Genomic DNA, 26,505 nt, shown 5'->3' with positions numbered 1-26,505 from the left:
GATGGATATCTTCAAACGTTTTCCTGTCTGGACATCTTCGTTCTGAGAACCTTTTGTGGTACAAACGACGAGCCTCCAGAGCATTGCCATCCACCAAACCATACATAAAATGCATGTCCACTTGCTCCTGATTTGAGTACATGGTCAAAAAGGAAAACCACCAGATTCTGTCATTACCTTGTGATGAAGGAAATCGCCTGCGGGAGATAAGACATTCTGGTTAATAACTCAGGAACCAAGCATTTCCGGAACTAGGTTGATATAAAATATTTTTATTGTCTACAAATGAGGAACCCATTCCTGAAGTTATGCTGTGTATTTTTGAGACACCCTGTATATGAAATAGAGGGGCTTAGAGGGGAACAGGTATCCTGTGTGTTATTAGACACTCAGCCTAAAACACTGATGGATCCAATATCTCTCTATTACAGAAGATTTAGGAGAAGTCCGGTTGGCCTGCCTCCCTAAAATCCACTCATGCACACCTTCTCGATGGTAAGCCCTGTTACATCAGTTAGGTGGCAACAAACGTGTAGAGTGGTTCTCTTCAAGATGCCTAGTCAGCGTGAAGAGGAAAAGACCAAACCCTCCAGCATATGACAGCACAAAAAAGCAAATGGCCCTCAGTCCCCAGCAGCTTTCACTCTCCCTCTTACGGCAGCGAGAGGATCAGAGTGGAAGCAGAGGGTGCTAAGAATCTCTGGGTACGACCAGGCTGCCATGCACGGAAACTGAACTTGGCCTGTTACAACGTAAGATCACTCATCGGTGAAGACAGGATATTAGAGCTGGAAAAGGAATTAGAAAATGTGAATTGGAATATCATCGGTTTGGCTGAAACAAGAAGAAGAAATGAATCACTTATAAGTTTAGCAAGTGGAAATCTGCTGTACACCAATGGAAACAATGAAAGGAGTGAAGGTGGAGTTGGGTTTCTGGTCCATAAAGATTTTAAAAACAACATTTTGGAATTCAAAAGTACATCACCAAGGGTGTCAAGACTAATACTCAAGATTTCTAAGAAGTACAAGCTAAAGATTATAATGATTTATGCACCAACATCGAGTCATGATGATGAAGAGGTTGAAGAAATGTACACTGAAATTGAGAGTCTTCTAGATGAGCAGAAAACCCACTACACTATTATTATGGGGGACTTCAATGCTAAGGTTGGAAAAAGCAAAACAGTGCAGAAAGAGGAACTATAGGAAATTTTGGAATTGGTGAAAGAAATAAAAGAGGTGAAAGACTTGTGGAATTTGCAGAATCTCAAGGACTGTCAGTAATGAACACTTTTTTCAAGAAAAGGGTGAAGAGAAAGTGGACATGGAAGAGTCCAAATGGATTAACAACTAATGAAACCGACTTCATCCTCACTAACAGAAGATATATTGTGAACGATGTTACTGTCCTGAATAAGGTAAATGTTGGAAGTGATCACAGAATGGTAAGATGTACACTTGATATAGATGTAGGAAAGGAAAGGAAAAAACTGACTCGAGTAAATAATACAAAGGTCTTTGAGATAACAGAGGAGGAGAAAAAGCAGTATGTACTGGAACTTAAGAACAAGTTTGAGCTTCTGCAGACTGCTCGGCACCAAGATATCGACGAGGAATATTACGACTTTCTGAAAGTGATAAAGCCCAAGAAACCTATAGGTAAAAAGAAGACCAAAGAAGAAAAAATTAGTCAAGAAACACTTGTCATTATGAATCGAAGACAACAAATGAAGAGCAAGAAAAACACTGACAGGGAGAAAATTGAGTATACCGAGTTATGCAAAGCCATTAGAAAGAGACTCAGAGAGGACATAAGAAGATTTAACACAAGAAAAGTAGAAAAAGCATTAAGGGAAAACAAAGGATTTAAATCAGCAGCCATGAGCAGTAATACAGAAAGACAAATGATACTGAAACTGAAGAATAGCGATGGTGTACTTATAAACAGCAGAGAATGCATAATTCAAATAGCAGAACAGTACTATAGAGAATTATACAAGGAGCGAGGGAATGATGCCAGCAGTGGAGAAGATGGATTGCAATGTAGCAACACATATGACATACCCGATATTCTTCCTGATGAGGTAGAACATGCATTGAAGAATCAGAAAGCCCCGGGGGAAGATGAAGTTACTGTAGAGTTGTTAAAATTGGGAGGAAGAGACATAACACAAAAACTGGCAAGGCTCTTCACAAAGTGCATTAGAAAAGGTGTGACGCCTAAGCAGTGGAATAATGCAATCATAGTTTTGCTGCATAAGAAAGGAGATAAATCAGAAATTGGAAATTATAGACCAATTAGCTTGTTATCCCACATCTACAAGTTGTTCACAAGGGTCATTACTAACAGATTAGAAAGAATACTTGATGAGAATCGACCGAAAGAGCAAGCTGACTTTAGGACAGGATTCTCAACTATGGATCACCTTCACGTAATATCACAGCTAATGGAGAAAGCAAATGAATATAAAACATCATTATGCCTGGTATTTGTGGATTATGAAAAGGCATTTGACTCCATACAGCATAAGGCAATGTTTCGGGCACTGGAAAGACAAGGCATAGATACCCCATATATTATGATTTTGAAGAAAATATATGAGAGTGCTACCTCCTTTATTAGACTAGACAAAGACAGTAGGAAATTTGAAATTGTGAAAGGAGTTCGACAAGGAGACACAATATCTCCTAAGCTGTTTACTGCTGCTCTTGAGGAAGCTTTCAGAAGATTAGACTGGTCGCAGAAAGGAGTCAATGTGAATGGAGAGTACCTAAGCCATTTACAATTTGCAGATGACATTGTGGTCATAAGCCAAGATCCCAAAGAATTAGAGGAAAATCTTAATCAGTTATGCACAGTTAGTAAGGATTTTGGACTAAAGATGAATATGGCTAAAACAAAAGTAATGATGAACAAGTATGCCACAGAAAGGGAAATAATGATTGAAGGAGCAGTAATTGAAAAGGTGGAGTCATATACTTATCTGGGACAAGTTATTAGCTGTAATAATGATAAATGGCTGGAAGTCAAGAGAAGAATAAATTTTGGATGGATAGCATTCAGGAAATATAGTCACATACTGAAGAGCAATATCCCAGTTTGTCTAAAATGTAAAATAATGAACCAATGTATACTTCCCACCATGGCTTATGGAAGGGAAACTTGGGCACTCACCAAAAGAATGAAAGAGAAGCTGAGAACTACACAGCGAAGAATGGAACGAATTATATTGGGAATCAGACTGTTAGATAAGAAGAGAAACACATGGATTAGGCAGCAAACTCAAGTAAAGGACATTCTTATCAAAACTAAAGAACTAAAATGGTCTTGGACAGGACACATAGCTCGAAGACATGATGACAGATGGACTAAGAAAAAGCAGAATGGTACCCAAGAGGAGCTAGAAGAAAACCTGGAAGACAAAGGCGGAGATGGATAGATGAAATTCATGAGTTTTTGGGTAGTAAATGGATGGCCAGTGCTCAAAACAGAAGGAACTGGAAAGTTGCTGGAGAGGCCTTCATCCTGCAGTGGATTGAAAATGGCTGATGATGATGATGATGTATATGAAAAAAAAAGAAATAATAACTACCAATTTTCATTGGTTCAATTTGAATGAAATATGGGAGGGCTTGACAAATCTTTCTATAAAATCTAAATATAAAAATTATACAATGATATATTGTATAAAACCTGCAGACTGGAAAAAAATAAATAAAAATAATAATTGTCAGATTTCTACTGTTCCAATTTTAATGAAATTTGGAATGGCTCAACAATCTTTTTAAAAGGCACAAATATATAATTTCACAAAAATCCATCCACTGGTACTTATTGTTACATGTGCATAGACAGATAATAACAGTAACAGCATTTGCTATATAGAGAAAGGAAGCCATAGGCTTTTCCTGCACTGGCCAAAAAAAAAAAAGTAGATAAGAAAATACAAATTATGTGCTTCTCTCCTCACATAGGTAACTATCCAGTTGGCCTTCGAATTTATTCAAACTGACAGCCTTAACTACCTGTGAAATCAACTTGTTTCAGCAATCGACAACTCACTGGCTAAAAGAAAACTTCCTACACTCTAGTCTAAATTCCCCTGTAATTTGAATTTATGACCCCTAGTTCTGGAATTCATTATAACAGTGAAAATTCCACCTTTGTTCATTTTACTAACTACTCTCAGAGCCTTATACACCTCAATCTGGTCACCTCTGAGCTGCCTGGTTGCCATGCTCTGTAGTTCACACAATCGGAATCTTTCCTTATACCATTTCCCTTTTGCCAATCTTACCATGCAAGTTGCCCATCTTTAGACCCTCTTAGACCCTTTAGACCTTTTTAAGAAGCTCAATGTCTTTTTTTCAGATGCCTTATACAGTGGGAGTATGACCTCCCTATCTCTGCGGGATAATGTTCGATAAATAATCAACAGGACAACATGAGCTTTCCTGGCTGCCTGTTTACACTGCTTAGAAAACTTCATATTTGCCCGTATCATGGCTCTCAGGTCCCTTTATCCTGCACTGTTTTTAATTCAACCTCACCAAGTGTATAATTTATTTTGGGGTTGCTATTCCCCTAAGTGTTAAGACCTTGTCATTCATGAAAATCAGAAACAACAGGGTCCAAGCACCAATCCTTGTTGGACTCCACTCCTGATGTTATACCACTCTGAAGAATATCCATTAATCACAACCCTTTGCCTTCTGCCCTGTAGCCATTCAGTAATCCACTTTAGATTCTTTCCAGTAATCACAATGTGTTCCAGCTTATACAGTAACCTGTCATTAAGGACAGTCAAATGCTTTGCTAAAATCCAAATAAACTATGTCAAAATTGTTCCCTACATCCAGCTCATGAGTAACTGTGTCAAAATAGCCTACTGAGTTAGTTAAACATGATTTTCCCCATAATAAAATCATGTTGTGTATCCTTCAGAATACCATATCTATCTAAATGTCCCTGGATTGCACTCCTAATCATTGCCTCTAAGATTTTCCCTACCAGTGAAGTCAGACTAACCACTCTGTAGTTGTCCCCTTCACTCCTACAACCGCCTTTGTGTATGGATACATTAGCACTTTTCCAATACAAAGGAATCTCCTGAGTCCAAAGATGCCCTCATAATTAACCTCAATGGTTTGATACATTTCCTGGCAGCCTCCCTCAAAAGATGGACACTGTAAAGACAATAGACACATTATACATATATGCTAAGGCACCTAAAAGTTATGAAAAGGCAAGGGACATTTTTGATATTTTGCACAATTGTAAAAATCTTACTTATATACTGCTAGTACTATTTCCTGTAAAATTCTCAATTTCAATTATCAGTTTTTAATTATTCATGAAATATATTTTTAAATCCTTGTAACCTTCAATAATTTTAAATTATATTAGCAATCCCAAGTTACATAATGTATGCAGTATGTTACATTTAAGACACCTTCATTTTCTTTTTTTTTTTTTCTTCTTGAAGAAAAAGAAACACAAAACAAAAATTGTTCTTTTTTATTATTTTCTGCAATTAACAGAAGTGAAAAGTAAATATAGCTTATCTCTCCTTATCAGTTAATTAGTAAATTTATAACTCTGCAGAACACAATAAAACTACATAGTTTTACATTCTCTAATATAACCATTCAGTTTAATTGTATAATATTTATTACTCTTCTCAAGTATACTCTTTTTTTTTAAGTATCTTTTCTCTCTATGTATTATGTATCTTTTCACAAGTGACACCACATTCAAGAGTCCCACATAACAATACATGCAGAGCATGCATGGATTGTCTAAAGCTAACAATACTGCATTAAAACTACATTTAATTTATGAATTTCTTTTTGACATGCAATTGTATGGAAAAGAAATATAATAATTACCAGATTGTTATTTGATTTTAATAAAAATTTGGAATGGCTCAACAAATATTTTTAAAAGGCCCAAATATGAAATTTCATGGAAATCTACCCATTGGATGTTGATTACATGCAGACAGAAGGACATGCTGAAGACAATGGGTGCATTACGCATATAATGCTAGTGTGTGAAAATGGAAAGCATTAAATATTGGAATAAAAATGGAAGTTTTAAAGTTTAAATTGTTTCCATGTGGAGCCTGACATCAAAAGAAGCAGCATGTTCAAAATAACATTGGAAAACTAGTTAGGTAAGGCTACGTAACTAACCTTACACTTATTCTTTAAAAACTCAAACAGTACAAGAACAGTCTCCCTCCACACTGAAAAATTAGCTATCAAAAATGAAACAATACTAGTCATGTATGTTTTATTTCTTATTAATAACCTTTCAGTTTTAATGTGTTTTTACCAGTCACAGTGCACTGATAAAAATAAGTTTAAAAGGGGGCCAAGTAATGACAATTTATAGCTTTTATGGAACCTTTTCCTGATTGTTATATGAAAATGTGTATGTTATAATATATATTTCTATTATGTGCCATTTTTTTGGAATTTATGTTGTGAAGCTGAAATTTCAGAAGATTCCTTATTAAAAAAACTTGTGGTTAAATGTGAAGGCACCTAGAGTTAATAGCATATACCTAGTAATTTTTAGGAATGCAGGAAGTGGGTGAATTGAACCATTAAAGTTTATTATGAGGTCATCAATGGATTCAGAAGAGGAGTTCCCTTGAATTGGAGAAGTGCCAATGTTTGCCAATACATAAAGGTGGTTGTAAGAATGAAATGGTAACTACTGAAAAATCAATGTAACTTCAGCAGTAAGGAAACTCATGGAAGCAATAATCAAGAGTGCAGTAAAATATCATTTTGATATAAATGGAATTCTGAAGGAAACACAGCATGATTTTATAAAGAGAAAATCACTTTAACCAATGTGGTTAGCTATTCTGATAGTCACTCATGAACTAGATGAGAATGACTATAATTTCAACATCGTTTACTTGAATTTTGGCAAAGAATTTCACTCAGTCCTACATGAGAGGTTATTGTCATAAGATTGAACATGTTGGAATCATATGAAAAATCCTTAGATGGATCACAGGGTATGTGCAGGACAAGAAACAGAGGGTTGTGATTGATTAATAGCTACTCTTCAGAATGGGCAAAAGTAAAATGTGGAGTCCCAAGTGATTAGTACTGGGACCACTATTATTTTTGAATTTTTGTTTTTAAATGACACTGATGAAAGAATATAGGGCATGATGTCAAAACTTGCAAATGTCAAGATTGGTATAGTAGTTAATGATCAGTGACAACCCAAGCTTCTTCAAGATAACTCAGACTTCAGGAATAATTAAAAAGTAGAAGAGATATGTTTTAATGCAACAAAATGCAAGGTCTTGCACTTGGGGAACTGCAACTCCAAATTAACTTTACATTTGGTGGGGTTAAATTAAAAACAGCACAGGAAGAAAGAGATTTGGAATATGGTCAGACAAGAAGTTCTCCGAGAAATATAAAAGAGCAGGCAGCAAAGAAGACCCACAGTGTCTCCTATTCATGATTTATTGGACATTTTCTTGTAGCGATAGGGAGTTCAAAATCCCACCATATAAAATTACACTTTAAATATTATGTTCAAGTATCGAGACCACACCTAAAAAAGACATTACAATTCTTGAAAGAGTCCAAAAATGGATAACTTGCGTGATGAAATCAGCAAAAAGGAATCCATATGAGGAAAGACTTAAAATATGTGGGCTACAGAGCAGGTTAACTAGGCACCTGTACAGGAGCCCTAATTGTGATGTATAAGGTTCTGAAAGGATAAAGTAAAATGAATGAAGGCGAAATTTTTACTGCTTAAATTTTTTCAGAACTAGAGGTAGTAAATTCAAATTATGGAAGAAGTAGTTTAGAGTGGATTACAAGAAGTTTTCTTTTTCAGCCACTAAGTTATTAATTACTGGAATAAGTTGTCTCCACTGGTGATTGAGGCTGAACTTAAGTAAATTCAAGGTCAGCTGGATAGTATCTACATGAGGAAGGAGTCAAACAAGTGGTTTAGTTTAGTTTAGTTTAGTTTATGGTTTATTATTTTTTATTAATTAATATTATTTTTTTGGCTGGTGCAGCAAAAGCCTTGGGTTCCTTACATTATATAGGTAATACTAACATGATTAGCTAATAAACTCTATACAGATATTTTATAATGTACCTTGTAATCTTTGTTAATATAACTAATCCTCCACTCTTCCTTATTAACCATAATCTTTGAGTATTCTGTTTCTGGTAAGTAAGCAGTCCATCCATCTTCAAGAATATCAAACATAGCTCGATAAAAAAATGGATAATAAACTGCACGATTATCTAGAAACAATAAATGTAGAAAATAAAACAATATAAATTTAGCTAAAAAACAAAAACAGGTTGTAAAGCATATTTTCAAAACAGATTAATAATACAAAGTTTTTGAAAACATACATTAATAGATTTTTATTTTAATAAATGCATTAAAGTAAAAACTTTAATGTTTTTAGTTTAATGTGCATTTTTAAGGCTTTTTACTTTAACGCATGTATCCAGGTTTTTACTTACTGCATTAATCTAGTTTAATTTTTAATCAAACTTTCAAGAAGCTTAGATATTCCTTGAGTGGCATGGTGCATAGGTAAACCGTTATTTTAAGATAATAAAGCAATGAAACCTACATTGGTTAAATTACATTTATTTCTGATTTGTAAATATGTACATAATGGAGTCAAATGTTTTGTGGTATTTTCTTAGCATCTCTTTGGTCACAGCTATCTTTGCAATATCACCATCACAAAAGTTTTTGTGATGATGATAATGCAAAGACAGCTGTCACTCAACAAGTGGTAGCTGGGACATTCTAAGAACATGGTACTTTGCCTCAGTGCATTTGCACTCTGTTATCTCAACCTTGAACAATGAAGTTAATCTGGATTCTTTTTGAACAGACCTTATACAAGTCAGCCATGGAAAAATTCTACAAAGGAGAGGACGGATCTCCGTGAAAATCAGGTTTTTCTCTAGCAAACACATTCTTCTGAATATAAAATTCTACCTCAAACTGGAAATAGGTCTGTCTGGGTGTGAGATCTATGATTCAAAATATGTGGTTTAGAGAGGTTCCTATGTGCAAGTTCCTGTCACTTCTGCTGGGTATCCGGAAGAGGAAATTTTAGTGAAAATCAACTAGATATTAAAGATTGCAATATGTCCTGTGATGTACTGGAAGCTGTTAGAGCTTCTCTAGATGGTCTTTGTAGTGTTTGAGAGGGTGAGAATTGGGGATAATAATATCACAGAGTAGAGTAGCTAGCCATCTCACATGGACACATTAAAAGTGAGTTTGCTGATGATGATGGGACAAATAAGAAGCCAAGGCTTGTAAGTGTAATGCTAAGGAAATATAAATGGGGGTTCAGAGTTATTATGATTATGTGTGGATTCATTAGTCTTGCCTCACTAAGAACAGCTTGGAGTGCTTTTTTGATTCTTTCCAGTGCATTTGTAGAGTCTGCAAAAAACAATACAGCACACCCATAGTCAATCAACATCACCCTACTACTGATCAGAACTTTCCAAACTGCCAGATCACTTGTCGACATCATGTGATGCTGACAGGTCATCATCTATCAGCCAGACAAAGAAAATTCCCGTTCCTGTCACAGTTGCTGGTACACTCAGCTCCACTATGGCTAAATTCCAAACACCAGCAAGATATTTAGAACATGTATAAAAGAATTATCGAGTATTTTGTCTTTTCTCTTTCAGTTTAATTTTATACCACTGATAAAGAGCCTAAATTAAGCTCTGTAACATATGATCCCTGCCTATAAATTTCTAATAATTTTATGTCTAAATTTAATAAAGATTTCGTTTAAACAAACACCATGTAGTATATATCATTTCCTGCACGTGAAAACACTTTTTAATGTAGGTATTAGTAATAAAATAGAGTAAGACAGAAATGAATCACAGACAAAGAAATTAATATCCACTGCATTCATAGTTTTACCAATAGGGTTTAAAGGCTCATAAAAAAAAGAAGGTTAGTTTTGCCATCAATCATCTTGACATCAGCAATACAGACACATTCATTCAGAGATTTGGTATAAATATTAGAAACCAAATATGTGAAGTAATAATACATTGTGGGAGTTGATTTTCCTCTTCAATACCTTAAAAATAAATAATATACTAAAAAGAATGAAAAATATGCAAAGGTGTCAAGGCAAATTTTGAAAAGAATGAGAGACAGTCAATTCAGTGATACACAAAATGATCTGTGCCAAAAAAAGCAACTATACAAAACAGACTTGCACCATTTCCATTCTCCTCTAGATAATGACATTTTGTATAAAGACTGAATAACATTACCATAATCTAACAATGGTATAACCATTGCATTATATCAGGGGTGGCCAATGTAATTTGTGATACGATCAACTTTTTTCCTTCAAAATGTGCCGCGATCTACCATCTCAAAAATTTCATTGCACAAGGTTAAAAAAGTTAATCAACACATTGAAAAATGCTGTTTATAAACTTTAAAATTCAATACAATTCAGAATTCTTATTTTAAATTCATACGTATTTAAAATTTTAATTTATAAGGTCAACCATAAAGAATCTTCTGTGTGCAAGTCCGTAAGAGCACAGCAATTCTTTGTCTTTGTTTGTTTCAAATAAGAAAAGGCCAATTCACATAGATATGTGAAACCAAAACAGGAATTTAAAAGTTCATTGCATTTGTTTATATTTGGGTACTTTTCTCGGCAAACATATTTCCAAAACTCTTTTTCTGATGATCTGGCTTTTAGGAAGATATCTTTTTGCAATGTAATAATTTCATTTTTAAGCAACATTTTCTCCATGTGAAAAATCGCAGCAATTTTTTCTGCAATTTGTTTTGTATCCAAGTTGACATTAAATGGATAAGAAATATATTGAACAATGTCTTCAATTGTTTTAAAATCACTGATTCTGGTTTCAAAATCATCCACAACATTCTCAATTTCAGAAACATATTTCTCGCTGTTAAATTCAAAACAGGATATTTTTGCAAATGATCGAATTTTTTTTCTTTGAGATCCTTGGCCATTGCCAAAAATTGATATTTCTATGCAGAAATACTACTAATCATGTCACCCACATTTTTATTTTTTACTTGTAATTCAAATTCAGATCACTTAATTTACTGGTAAAATCTGCCAAAAAAGCCAAATCACACAACCACTCCGTATCTTGTAGCTGCTGATAATCATCTCCCCTTTGATCAACAAATTTTTTAATTTCATTCAGCAAATTTCGAAATCTCTGTAGAAACTTACTCCGACTCAGCCACCTCACATCTGTGTGTAATATCAGATCTGGTTCTTTTTCATCGAGTTGCATTTTGAAAAGTCTCCTTTGAAAAGATTGTCCTCTGATGGAATTCACGATTTCGAAAGCGACGTCCATAACACTTTTAGTATTTAATCCCTTCACCTCATAAATTATTACAACATTGATTGTAAGAGGTTGCTCAACTCTGAAGCCTACAGGAGTCTCATATCCAAACAAATTATGAGAAATACAAACAGCTGCCTACCTGCAACACAGTAACTACATCCGAGAGCCAAATGTGATGTTCTGCAATATATATTTTTGATAATTATAATTCATATTCGTTGTTAATGTATATATAGAATATGCTATGCATTTTTTTATATATATATATTTGTCTCCTTTGTACTGAATTTATGCCCCTAGCCCAGTGCTGTAAAGTGTGTTTAGGGTCGAACGGCACCAGGGGTTCCCCCATCTCTGCGTAGTTTACATTGTGGTGTGATACAGTTCACTGTAAAGGCCAGAGATTTAAAAGTATATGGATCTTGAGGTGTATGATGTCGTGTACCATTGTTCTTCTGGCCATTTAGCCGCCAGACCCCTGCTGAGGCCCGACGTTGCCCACACTTCGCCCTATGGAGGCAGACCAGGTACCCAGTAGTTGTAGTTTACTCTGGCAGCTCCTGCCACCTAGTTTCCTGAGATTTCAGTGGCTAGGAGCTAAAAAAAAAAAAAAAAAAAAAAAAAACGTTTGCATGGGTTGATCGCTAGATTGAAAGACCGAAATGTGAGCGAACTTAATTTGGAACTATTAAATTTTGACCTGTGGGGTATACGCTGGCAAGCAGATAGAGAGGAGACTGAAGACTGGGGGGGGGAGAAAGACAGAAGAAATGGGGTCAATAGAGAAGACGACCCCATTAAATGTCAGTGAGGCATGCCCATGCCCCACCAGGAGAAAATTAGGGTTGACGAGTAGGGGAGGAGGCAGGAGGGACAGCCTCCTGCCTCCTCCCCTACTGCCGAGGGAGAGGGAAAGAAAGATGGGTCCAGCAAGAGTGCCGGCACAGACTGCCATTATGGCTGGCATATGCAGAAAGCTCTGCAGTCTCACCGGGCTGGTTGGAATTCAGCTGAGTAGAAAGTCACTCGTGAGGCTGTGACCGGTCCGGAGGAGGTCCATATCTGGTGTGCACTTTCATGGGTCAGGTCTGGTTCATGTGATCCTCTTATCATGGGTTTATTTTTATTATTATTATTTATTTATTATTATTTTTTTTTTGTGCTGTCATAGGATTCATTTCATTGTTGTTGCTGTTGCGGTGGTGGGAGAGTCCGCCTTCTTGTGAAGAGGTCTTGTGCATATTGAGTGAAGGCACTATAGGTATCCTTTTCAGTTAGTATCAGATATTCCTGGTCTCGTAGCATTATTTGGGTGGTGGTTATAAATCGGCAGCGGAGATCCTCGCACAGTGGGCAGTCTTACATCAAGTGACCCCATGTCTCGCGTAGACCGCAGTGGCATAGGGGGGGTGTCACTCAATCCGAATCCATGGAGTTTTCCTCTTATGGCGCCATGGCCGGTCAACAGGTAGGTTGCGAGAAGTCCAGGAGAAAGCCAAGGTGGATAGTTTGGGTACACCAGTTGGATATCAGGAATAAATTTTTTAGTGATTTCACCTTTGGTTGATGTCTGCCAGCGGTTTTGCCATCTCTGGTTGAGATGTGCGAGGAGGCATTTGCGTTCCACTTTGTGGTCAGTTTCAGGGTCCACGGTGAAGTTCAGGCGGTTAGTCCCGTCCCTTGGAGAGTTGATATGTTAGACCGCGGAAGACTATTTCCAGGTCTAGGGGAAGAGTCCCTGTCAGGGCCTGGAGAGTGTGCGTGCTTACAGTATTGCAAGCTCTTGTTATTGTAAGTAATATATACCACTGCGTGGTTTCCAGTTTTCTTCTGTTGATGGCCGTGGTAGCCTTCCGGTACCACACACCAGCGGCATACATCATGGCAGACAGGAATACGGTTTTATAGAATAGCTTGAGGGCTCTCCTCCACAGGCCCCAATCCTTGCGGGAGACCCTCATGAACAGAGCAGAGTATCTTCTGATCCTTTTCTGTATGTAGGTCAGATGAGGGGTGAATGAGAGGTTATTATCTAGGACAACCCCGAGGTGTTTTAGTTCCTTTGTGAGCTTGATTGTAATGCCTTGGATGCGGATTTGGGGTGGTCTCCTGATGTCCAGGGTACCTTTTAACAGTATTGAGTTGGTCTTGGTCTTGGTTGAGGATATGCGGAGATTGTTTTCATCAGTCCACTTCTGTAGGGTGTCAATGGCACAAGTAGCAGAAGTTTCTAGCCTGGCTCTGCTGTCCTCTCGCAGTACCAGGGTCATGTCGTCCGCATATGCCTGAGTTGCCACACGACCTAGGTCTAGGTTTAGGAAATCGTCGAGAACCATGTTCCAGAAGAGCGGACCCAAGACTGAGCCCTGTGGGCAGTCTCTGAAAATCTGTCTGGAAATAGAACGATATGGAGTTTCTACAACAACCATTCTGTTGCCAAAATATGTTTTGACGCATTGATATAGGTTGGCTGGGATGTTGGCCTTCCGGAGTCTGCCGAGGACGCTTGGCCACCACAAGGTGTCAAATGCCCCAGCAAAATCTATTGCGATTACAAATAGATATTTATGGTTTGTTGTTTCAGCAGCTCTGGTAATGTTTTCCAGGGCATCCAGAGTGGAGCAGCCCCTTCTAAAGCCGAATTGATTCTGTGATTGTAGGCCTGCAGCCATGTAGCAAGTTTCAATTCTATCTTTGAGGAGGTGTTCAAAGAGTTTACTTAGCACAGAGAGAAGGGCTATCGGTCGGTATGACTCCGGAAGGTCCTGTTGCTTGTTTGGACTTTTCAGGATTAAGCGCAATTTGGCTGTCCTCCAAGCTTGTGGAAAGCATCCCTCAATAAGGCAGTGATTAAAGAGGGTGAGTATTACCTCTGGAATTGTCTCAATGGCCTTCTTGACGATTTCAGGCTCCAGTAGGTCGATACCCAGTGATTTCTTGTTACGCAGTTTTGCTGCAGCAGTGTGAAGTTCGGTGATAGTCAGCGGTTCTTCCTTATTGGTTGTAGTATAGGTATCATTGTCTTGACATAGTTGTTGCTGTTCTGGTGTAGTGGGAGTAATATGTCCAGGAAACATGCTGTCCAAGATGTTGTTCTCAAACTCCCCAGGGGATAACTTCTCCCCTGGGGAGTTTGTTGTTATTCTGTAGACAACCCCCCAGGGGTGCTCGTTTCCACTTGTAGAAACTAGTTGCTCCCATGAGTGCTCTTTCTTGAGTCGGATTAGAGCCGTGTACTCATTTCTTGCGGCGCGATAGTGGTCGCGGACTTGGTCTATTTCTGCTGCTGGCCAGGAAAGTCGTGCTCTCTGGAATAGTCTTCTCCTTCTGTTCACCTCACGTCTGAGCTGTTGTAGTTCCGGGGACCACCACAGAACAGCCCCTGGAGTTGGGCTTTTCCTTTTAATTGCGGCAGTGATGAGATCCCCCAAGGCAGTTTGGTGCTGGTCTGGGCTAAGCCCCTCTATTTGTAGGGTTTGTGCTGAATCTCTTAAGGTAGTCTGGACGAGTGGCCAGTCTGCCTTCTTTATGGCATATCTATGTTGGATTTGTCGGGTTGGTTGTTGCCTGTCTATGGTGCGTTGAAGCGTGAAGGTTATGACCTTGTGATCCGATGTGGTCCAGCTTTCCCTGACCATCCATCCTGAGAGGTGACCAGCCAGAGACCTTGAGGCGAGTGTAACATCAATTGTGGCTTCCCACATTGTGCTAGAAAAGGTGGTGGGGTTATTTGGCTGACTGAGTATAGTGAAGGTACTGTTTGCCAGGAACTCCTCTAGGTGTTGTCCATTTGTGGTGCTGCGATGCCCTGGGGTTTGGCTGAACCACGCCGGGGATCGGCAGTTCACATCCGCAACCATCCTGGCATTCTGGAATTCTGTGAGTAAACTCTGCAGGTACCTGGTAGCTGGGAGCATATCTCCCCCTGGGTGGCAGTACAATGAGACTGCATAGAATTCGCCGAGCGAGGTTATAATATGGGCACAGGCGGCCCAGGATTACAGTAGCTGGAAATCTTGGTTACAGTGATAGTAGAGTTCCTAACCAGGATGCAAGCCCGGGGGTTGTCTCTGTTATCCTGGACTATTTTATAGGATAGGGGATATCCTCTCACCCCCCGGCTGTGCACATATGGCTCTTGGATAAGTAGGATGTCGAGGTTCTGTTCATTCGCTTTCTTGGTGAGTTGTCCGGCCACATCCTTAGATCGCTGTGCATTTAGCTGCGCAAAGTTTACCCTGTCTAGATTAAAATGTCTAAGGCATGCGTCCATAATCAATCCTCATTTGGTATGCACCCTTAGCTTTGATGTAGATGGGACATTGATTGTCCCTGATTGAGTGGTCCGCTGGCATCTTCTGTGATTTACAGTTTGCACAGGTGGGTGGGTCATCTTTTTTAGGGCAGGTGTCAAACTCATGGCCTTTCTCTGCACAGTGGCCGCAAGTAGGCTCTGTCTGGGCACAGGTGCGCGTCGTATGTCCAAATTGACAGCAACAGAAACATTTGGGAACAGACACGTGCTCTTTGAAGCGATGGCTGCCCCAATGTATGAAAACCCTGGTTGTTTGTGCAATCGTTTTCCATGCCTCTGGTGTGAGTTCAACCACCCAATTTGTGTGGTCTCCTGTCCTGGATTTTGTTTAGAATTTTGGGGTGATCAGTGTTGTTGGTTCCACGTTTGGATACTCATGCTGAAGGTTCCTGGAATATAGTTCCTCCTGCAGAGCTTCTGGTGTTAGATCCTTGTTGGTGTTAAAAATGACTATACTGGGGCCCTTTCTCTTGGGGGGGGGGGGCACTGCCTCTAAACCAAGTGTCTGGATCTTCGCGTTGTTGAGGATTTCATTTGCATCTTCCTTCGTCTGGGTTTCAATGACGACACCTGTATTCCTTATTTTTCAGACAGATTTGATTTTTGTAGTCTTTAGATTCTGTGAGAGGTTCTTCATAATGGTTTGTTTCACCTCTCCACTAGTCTGGTGTTGTGCTGTTGAAGTTGGTTTTAATATTACTAGGTGTGGAGCCGGCAGGAGCGTTTTGCGTTTTATAGTAGTTGCCACGCATGGCAGTTGAGGAGAGGTATCTGGAGCCGTGGTCCTCAGCGCTTGTGCATATGTGGGTGCACGCTGTGGCATTTTTTTGCCCCACATTCAGCGTAGGCTTGCAGTTTAGCATTGGCCCTTTTGCTCTCGAGGTAGGCTTCGAAAAGGAGTGCATCGAGTTTGTTCCACAATGTTATTATTTGAGCCCTTAGTGCAGTGGTGACTGTTTGTTTGCTCTTTAAAGAGGGATTCTAGAGCAGTTTTCAGGAACAGGGATTTTTCATGTATTGTACCCTCGGGTAAGGTAGGATCCAGGGAGGTTTCCTGTGTCCTGTCATCGCCAGTCTCCTTTGTTGCAATTGCTGTGAGGTTTTCCTGCGTTTCCCTTATCTCCGTCTGGGAACGGGTTTCTATTTCAAATTTTGGTATCGAGCCTTTTTTGTTTTTCTTCTTACCCGTTTTGGGGGGGTCCCAGAATGGGGATCCATCCCTTCGATCTGTTGGTTTGTGATGATGGTGCATTCGTCGCCTTGGGTTTCCCTAAGAGAGTCTCTGCTTTTGTCCATATTCCTCTCCATATCACTATTTCCGGATGACCGAGACTCGTCGGTTTATTGGGATTTCCTCTCTACTATCAAGAAGCACTGTGAGTGTTATGAAAAATGAAATCAGCCACAACTGCGTAGCACAAAAAGGAGAGTTGTGAGCCTTTAAGTTATTGGGCTATCCCCTTCAGTCACTTGTGAGGGGAGAAATAGCCGGGTGCAAAATAGCCCTAGAACAACAGGACTACTTCCCTATGGGGTTTCTGGGTGTGGCGAAACGATGGTGGCATTAAAAAGACAGTAGAATCTACCAGCGAAAAGTTCAGCCTTTACCATGGAAAGTCTATGGCAGAGGGGGGGAGCACCCAAACGTCATTATTTTTGGGTAAAACTTGCACAAAGTTTAGTGGAAAGTGTTGGGACACAAATGTTGTCCAAGATTAGAAGCACCATTGCACCTCCCAAGTGAAGAGTGAGCCAAATGTCAGCCACATGGCGACCATGCAGTCTGACACAAAGAATACAAATAGTGACGCTTCTAACCAGCCAAACTCCCAACAAGCACAGAAAATTTTCTCACCTTGAGAGTCTACTGGAGTTAAAGAATAACTGTATATACTTTTGATGAGAAAAACAGCTTAAACTGAAATCCACGAGCGTGAAATGAACAATGTGTCTGGCAGCCACATTGACGATCGTGAAGGCGGCCGTATTGGCTCTGCGAATGCGGGCTACATACAGGCACAACGCTGTCATACATAAGAATGAATTAAAACTCGCATAAATTCTTACAATCCACACAGAATTTCACATAAAATCACCTGTTGGTTCAGTATCGTTAGTTCTTCAAGTCCAGATCTTTGGCGAACAGTAAATCCATGTTTAATCGGCACTAAAATCACTTATTAATGAGAGCACCAAGAATCTCGTTAAACGAGGTAGTCAGCGATCCTCAGTTAGGCCTAACAATATTACGATTGGCAATAAACTAATATTAACAGTTTACATAATCTATTAAAATTCATAGCCATTTAGGGAATAACTTACTGACAATTTCTCAACAACAACTGAATTAAATAAAGCAAAATGAATACATTAGGATATCAAATCAAATCATTAGGATATCAAATCAAATATTATTATAAGAGTAGCTCATGGTGTCTTGTCAATGATATACAGGAATTTTTCTAGCAGGGATAAGGAGGTGATTATTCCCTTGTATAAGGCAATGGTTAGGCCACATCTTGAGTACTGTATACAGGTCTGGAGGCCTCATTTCAAGAAGGATGTAGAGCTGCTGGAACGGGTACAGAGAAGGGCAACAAGATTAGTGAATGGAACAAAGGGTTGCTCTTACGAAGAAAGGCTTAAGTTTTGCAAATTACAGAGTCTGGAGACTAGGCACCGGCGAGGTGATCTGATAGAGGTGTATAAGGCTTTGAATGGTTTGAGCATGCTCAATGCCAATGGGATTCTTCATCTTGCTCAGAATAATCACCTCAGAGGGCATAAATTCAAATTGAGGAAAGACGGATGTCGGATAGATGTGCGGAAATTTGCCTTTGGCCAGCGGGTGGTTGGTTGGTGGAACCGACTTCCATCACTTGTTGTTGAAGTTGATAGCCTAAACAAATTTAAAGCTCAACTGGACAGGTATTTTGAACGAACGGAGGGGTGAAATGGGAGTGGTGTGTGTTTTTTTTTTTTTTTTTGGCTGATGCTGAATAAGCTTGCTTTCTTGCATCATATGCCTCTACTAATGCTAATGCTAATGCTAAATAAAGTGCAGCACACTAAAAAGTCAACCTTACGAACAACGACACTAGCGACACTGCTGTGATGGGCTTGCTGTAGTTGCAATAAATGAATATATATTTATTTATTTATAACAGATGGAAGTTTCTTCTAACAATCAACCACCTGCTGGCTGAGAGCAAACTTCGCACATCTATCCTGCAACCATCTTTCCTCAATTTAAATTTATGCCCTCCCATGTGTGGTCTCAGCAAGAGGAAGAATGATAGCAACACTGAGTTTACTTAATCTATTCTAGGCCTTAAACACCTCAATCAGTTCTCATTGCATGTGCCTAGTCCCCAGAAACTGCAATTTGCAGAACTGAAGCCTTTCTTGGTAAAAGTACCCTTCTGTTTCCTTCACCAATCTCATTGCCCTTCTCTGCATACATTCCAGTAGATCTATATCTTTCTTAAAATGTGGCCTCCAGACCTGTATACAGTATTCAAGATGCAGCCTAACCATGGCCTTGTACAAAGGGATAATCACCTCCTTATCCCTGCAAGTAAAGTTCCTGTACATCATTGACAAAACCCTATGAGCTAGCTTGGTTATTATCGTTATTATTTGGTTTTTAGGAGCATTAGCAACTAAGGCCATATTGCTCCGGGAATGTGCGGTGGTCATTTCCTGACCTTTCCGCATCCTCCGTATTTGGTGGTGACGGGTTCGAACCCCGGTCTAATCAAGAAGCATGTGTTAGCACTGCTGCTCCTTCCCACCTGGCTACGGAGGCGCCGAACTAGCTTGGCAGCCTATCTGTACTACTCAGAGAACTTCATATCTGACTGCACAATCAACCCCAAGTCTTTCATTTTCCTCTACCCTGAGTGCAGTATCACACAGTTGGTATTTTAATCTGCTACCTATATGCAGTATCTTGCATTTGTTAACGTTAAACTTCAACTGCCATTTCTCAGCTCATCATCCTAATTTTTCTAGATCTTGTTGCAGTAGCTTACCTTGATTACTGTCATTAACCACCCTGCCAACTGTGTTGCTACATAGTGCACCAATCTCATATTGGAACACTTCATCATGAGTTGCTTCAGTATTGCACTTCTCTTAATAAAAATCATTATTCCAATGGAAGAGTATATTGCTATTTATTCCAGGTTTGACTCTTTTTTTTTGGAGTCTCATCAGTGGATAAGTAGCCAATATAAATATCTGAGGTGAAATGTCACCACAATGAAATTGATGTTCTAAGTAGCAAACCTAGTTTGCTTATTGCTATGCACAGAATTGGGCTATACCCTACTTGTAGTGTGTTTCTAACGATATGTTTTTGTTCTAAATTTACTAAGTTTATTTTATCTATTGCACCATCACACATATTTTAGACATATCTCTTCAGTGGGTCGTTAAAGCCTTCACAATGCCTACTTATCCACCAATGAGGGTCAAAATACAGGCATAAATAATACATACACTTTATAAACAAACAGTAATATACTTCTCCACTGGAGCAGTGCTCTTTATTTAAGTAGTGGAATACCATGGTAACTTGTAGTGAAGCGCCTCCACAATATGAGATTGATGTACTAAATAACAAAATTAGTTTGCTCACTGTTAAGTATAAAATGAGGCTATGCCCTACTTGTATAATGTTTATAGTTCTCATAGCTTGAGGCTTTTGCCATAAATTTACTTGAGTTTATAGAAGAGTAAATTACAATGAACTAAAATGAAAGTTAATGAATGATCCTTATACATACTCAAGTTGGAAAGACACTCAATTGAATAGGCTACATTATTAGCTTCTTCGGCACCAGGAATCTCAAGCCGAAGTATTCTGAAGTCTTTACACTTAAGAATCACAGTTCCTGATGCGACACCAAGCTTTCTGTCAACAAAATCAACCATGTGATGCAGGAGCAGCTAATTAAAATAAGTTCCAAAAAAAATTATCAAACTTATTTTGAATTTACAAACTATTATATGTAATACAATAAATGAAATATATGTTTCATAATTAAACTGCTTCTGTTTCCTTTGTTCTCATGTAAATGATAACAATATTTTATAATAAAGTTTTGCATAAAGCAAAAATGAAAAACATTCAAGGAATAAGAAAGTCTAAAGTATAGACTAGAGGTGTCCAACTCACAGGCCATGTGTAATCCATTCCTTCACACCATGGCTCACAGCCCTGCACGGCAGCCCTAAGTATTATGCTTTTCCCAAGTTTAAAACTACTCTCACAAATTACAGTGCTTTCATTTTGACATTTAAAAATATCCATTTTTTGTAATATTTGATTTTTTTGTATTGCTTTCTTATGTTTTATGTATGTATTATTATAACCATATATTATAATAATAACAATATTATTATATTGTTATAATAATATTGCTATTATAATATACCATAATTTCTGATGGAAATGTTGAGAATCATTTACAGATTTATGATATACAGTGAAACCTACCTTAATGAACACCTCTCTAAAAGGGACATCTCTTGTTGGAAACTCAAACTTTGGCCCTGGGTAGAAGTATAAGAAATTACACACTGGATGACCCATCCAAAACATACACTCTCAAATATATCAATGCGAACACTTTAATTAAGGCAACTTTTTGCATTTTCAACCTCCCTAGAGGGTGCCTTCAAGGACAATTGACACACATATGTGCTTTCATTGATCAACAGGCATTTGCAAGGAAGACAAGCAAAAGTCAGGGTCATTACAGTTAATGCTAATTGACTTATGATGGCCAAGGTTTACAAACAAAGCAGATGGCACAACATGTTAATACACTGACCACTGCCAATAAAGAATGTTGACAAACTTATTTAGGCTGTCTGTTGCAGTATGCACCATTGCACATTACTTAGCAAAGCAATAAAATTTTCAAACTGAGATCTGCTGTTTCCAGAATTAAAAAAAAAAAAGTACTGTAACAAGTCTGTATACAGGATTCAGTTTATGGCATGTACATGAAAAAAAATGAGTGGGAGTAGGGCTATAATACATTTCTTCCAAAAAAAAAAAAAAAAAAACCCAAAAGAAACAACTACTAACGAACTGTATAGATAATTTTGAGCAGCATCCTATGGGGATTTTCTGCATTCACAAATACAAGTTGTCACAAATCTCCTTTACAAAACTAAAACAGGGTAAATAGGGTAAATGATACAAATCTAAAACCACTGTGTAAATAGGGTAAATGATACAAATCTAAAACCACTTACAGGAGACAGAGGATAGCTTCAAGTTTTTATTCACCTACTAGAAAAGTGCTCTCTGCAGTATAATGGCAGCATAATCAAAAAACATTAATTATAAAAGAATTAACCAATCCTGTGAAGGCACAGTGCATACTTTTGGCCACACTATGTGCATCCATCACCACATTATGACAGCCATTTCTAATCGGGACCTAGTAATTCCCAATGTGACACCTTTCATTTGATGGCAACATCCCAACTTGCCCTATCCTCCCTCAGTTATCATGATATCAGTCCAGATTGTGGCTTTCTCATGATGAGATTCATCATAATTAGTCTCTGCCACTGTTCAAACATCATACTGTTTAGTCAGGCATTATTGACACAAAAATTTACTACTGGAAATTGTTTACAAATGCTCACACAGAATGTGAGCTATCCCTTTGATCTCAGAGAGCTCTGGATCTAAATGTTGAGCTTTGCTTTATATTCCTCCCCTTCCTCTGAACTATGTAAATAACTTTATGTGTATGAATGGAATTTTTTTTTTTTTTGCAATTGTTTTAACCTGTCAGTAGCCACAAAGAGAACTGTTCTTCCTATATGCATAAGCAGTCACTTTGACTCCATGCATGCACATTTGAAAAATCAACAAAAAAAATAAATTCAAAATTGTTCACTTTTTTGATACCACTTTAATTTTCAATCTTTTCTAGACAAAACTGTGAAAAATACATTTTTTATAATAAAACATATTTTTAATTAATTTCTGAAATTAAAACTCCCTTTAGACGTGTCAGCAAGCAAAATGCAAATCGAAAGACACACATTCAACAAACATGTGCAATTGGATGCTAGCCTGTCAATAACAGAACTCACTGCATGAAATGTGAAACAGGTGTCAACAGCTTGATTCCAGATGATACTTCAATGTAATGAAGACAGAAAGCATTACCAACTGGAGGAAAGCAAGTGAGTAAAGCCAGCTCACTATCAATAATTGCACATGAAAGATGTCATTTAACACGTGCATATAATTAGGTTAACTTAATTCCTGAATTTTTCCTAATTATGCAATAAGTAACAGAGTTTATGAAATTTTCAGTGGAGAAATCAAAGAAAACATTTTCGGAAACAACCATTAGGAGTTTTAGCTGTGTGGACAGAGTAGATGAACAGAATGAATTGCTGAAATATTATCTAGTCTCAAAGACTCTATGCAACAAGCTCCAAATTAAGGAGTATTGCTTACTGAAAATAAAGAGTTTGGCTTGTTTTAATCTAGAAAGTTTTTTTTTTTCTCACCATTTAAAAATTTAATTTTTCCAAAAATATATTTTGAACAATTCTGTTTATACACTATACTGAAGACTTAAAAATACAAGGTGTGTTTGAAAAGTTTTAGGACTGATTGTTTTTAGATGATACTACTAGTGCCATACATTGGCCGCTATTGAAACTATTCACTATCAAGTCTGAGCTGGCTCCGTGCCAAGTTTCATCAGTTTTCACAAAGGTGTCTTACTGGAAAGTCGTGTTTAAGTTGGTGCAATGAAATCACATCAACATGGATTCAAGGACTGAGCCAAGATTGGCAATAAAATTTTGTTTTAAATCTGGAAAAAGGAAAAAGTGCAAATGAAACAGTTGCAACGATGAGTGCAGCTTATACAACATTTTTCGCCAGTATGGGTGGTTCCATGAAGGGTGGGAATATGTTCACAACGATGCACAGAGTGGTCACCAACATCAGTCTCACACAAACTTGACCACTGAAAAAGTTTGGCAGCTGTTAATAGGAGATCGTCACCTGTCCATCCGAATGATAGCAGACCAGCTGCACATCAGCAAGGATACTGTGTTCGAATGTTGTCGAAGATTTTAAAAAAAGGGAAAGTGTGCTTGCACTTCATACCACATACATTGACAGTGGGACAGAAGGAGGAACGAGTTGCTGCATGTCGAGATTTGATTAAGATGGCAGACAGCAATCCAGACTTTTTTAAAAATATCATAGCTGGTGATGACTCCTGATGCTTTGCATATGAACAAGAAACAAAAAGACAATCAGCTGCATGGGTTGGAGAAAATTCACAGAGGTTGAAGAAACTCCAGTTTCAAAAGTCTTGAACCAAAATGATATTGGTGATTTTTTTTTGATTGGCAAGGAGTTGTACACAAAGAATTTTTACCAGAAGGTCAACTCTGAAAATATAAAACTGATTATATCATGAAGCTGTTTACATTTCATATTTACTATAAGTAAATAAATACATTGCAGTACAACACTCAACAGTCATTCCCCTCTAAATCCATTACTAAATCCATTACTTTTAACTATTCTTGCTGTTTAGGTAGAAATGCACTCTGTAATCTTTATTATTCTCACATAAAGGTTTAACAGTTTCAATGAAAATGAAAAATTTCTATGGACAGATGAACCTAAGTTCCTGAATTGAATCTGTATAAAGGTTTTTAATAAATCACTTCAGATATACTATTTTTGTTGTCCTACAGTTCTGGTATACACACTGTAATTTTATTTTAAACACAGTTTTGAAAACAGCATTTGACATTAGATTTTTCAAAATTAAATTTGACAACTGTACATCTAGAAAATGGCTACCACATAGATTTCCAAACTTTGGCTCCTTCAAAATTTTTTTAAATGTAGAACATGCTACAGGAGCTTGCCATTTGGTTTCCTAATTTATAAACTATGTAAGTGCAAAAACTGATGTAGTGAAACTCTGTTATTAGCGGAAATAAAATATATACCATGTCCCCATCTTATGAAGGGTTGTGCCAAAGTTTGTTAAACTCATATATTCAAAACTTATGAAGTATTTTCACAATATAAACAATGCAAACATTACTGTAATTTTCAGAAGTATGTGCAACAAATGTAAACTTTGTTATAAAATTTAAATTAATAAAAAAATGCTGTAGCTCACAGTGATTATGCAATCAAAAAATCTGTGCTCTTCCTTCATTTTTACTGTTTCCTCCCAGTGAGTTCAATGTATTTCTGTTATCCAAAATTGTGTGGATCACTGAGGTAACCAAGCAAAACTCACAGAAAACAGTAACCTACTTTTATCTCTTTATATTTTTTTCCCTCCATACTTAAAACTCTGTTCTTTCAACTCATTCACTGCACCACATTAAAAAAAGGGGGGAAAAATCAGCTGTTTTAATCTTTACTTGTTGGCAGGCCAAAGATTTCACTTCAGAGCATAAAATTAACTATGCATGCTCCAAGTAGTTTGAAAACATTAAACAGTCATGTATAATAGTATTTTATGATATAGAAATCTATTTTATGTCATTGTAATTGATTTATGACAAGTGAGGATTTTCTGAAGAGCAAAGGACTGTCCACTGCTGCCCCCAGTCAGCAAATCTGTGAGTCACTGTTAATTAGTGATGAAAGTATCTTAAACAAATGGACCATGAGTGACCTTATGTGAACCATAAGTTGATATAGTGCTATATCGATATTGTAAACAATACCAATACAGTCAGTCCTCGTATAGCACGATAGTTGTGTTCCTAGAACCCCTCATGCAATGCAAAATCGTGCAATATAAACAACAGGCCCTATGGGAAAAACAGGATTAGGTGCCCGCCATCAAGATTGAACACACATTTGTAACCAAAACATTACCAAACACAATAAATAATTGTAATAAAATACTTACGTATTTTATTACGACTATTACGTAATAAAATATTGCTAATGCTTTTGCTTCTATCGTAAGCAAACTTGTTTTTTGTTTGATTTTCTATCCAAACAGATGACAGCCGTTCCATCTCTTCCGATTCTTTTGCCTTAATCTAATGGATTTTAATTACACTGAGTTGTTCCTGCTATGAAAGTTGTTTTTATTTTCTCTGCATTCTTCGTAATTCTCGGTGTTGCCTCATTTAGGTCTGTAGCACGGGCAATATCAGATGGTCTTTCATTTTGCTCAAAGCGTTTCACAATTTCATATTTTTTCTCTATCAACAGAGGCAGACTGGCCATAAGCCTTACCGGGGAAACCCCGGAGGCCAGTGTGATTTTCGCCATAAACCATAGTATGAGGCCACTATAAATTTTTCCGGGTAAGAATTTTTGACCCAGTCCGCCTCTGTTTATCGATATTGCTTTTCTTTTTCTCTCTTCATCAGGACGCTTCCTTTTCACACCTTTTAAGCATTTTACTCATTTTTAGGGAATAAAGCACAATTACAAAACGAGGAGGCACGCTTGATACACATAAACAAAGCTGCGCATGTGTAGCAACTGAATAAACAACACCGTAAAGGCAGAGATACACTATTAACACCTCACATTTCTAGGAGTTGATACCATAAAACAATAAAAACTGCATATGCGATTACTGTATACCGATAGCTGGAATTGTGTTGGTTTTTATGTTATTATGGTGAAATGTGTTTCCCTTCACTGATATAAAAAACATAAATACATTTTCAAAATCTTTTCTTCATTCCTATCGTGTTGCGTTCGGTTGGGGAGATTCCGCA

At 37.8% G+C, this 26,505-nt stretch overlaps 1 protein-coding gene across 2 annotated transcripts in view; it reads right to left on the bottom strand.

Annotated features, from left to right (window-relative positions):
• Positions 1-26,505, bottom strand: part of LOC150084356 (myotubularin-related protein 9) — a 141,911-nt gene that overhangs the window by 78,416 nt on the left and 36,990 nt on the right. For both annotated transcript variants that reach the window (XM_090375187.1, XM_090375188.1), the window contains exons 3-4: positions 20,520-20,682; positions 8,152-8,303 (exon numbers count right to left, since the gene is read on the bottom strand). In XM_090375187.1, coding sequence (XP_090231313.1) covers positions 8,152-8,303; positions 20,520-20,682 — 315 coding nt within the window. The remainder of the gene's footprint in view (positions 1-8,151; positions 8,304-20,519; positions 20,683-26,505) is intronic.

Source organism: Mastigoproctus giganteus, chromosome 6, assembly GCF_048544385.1.
Source record: "Mastigoproctus giganteus isolate SK-2022 chromosome 6, ASM4854438v1, whole genome shotgun sequence".
Lineage (NCBI taxonomy): Eukaryota > Metazoa > Arthropoda > Arachnida > Uropygi > Thelyphonidae > Mastigoproctus > Mastigoproctus giganteus.
The sequence above is the reverse complement of the archived record's forward strand: the minus strand, read 5'-3'. Positions and strand labels throughout refer to the sequence as shown.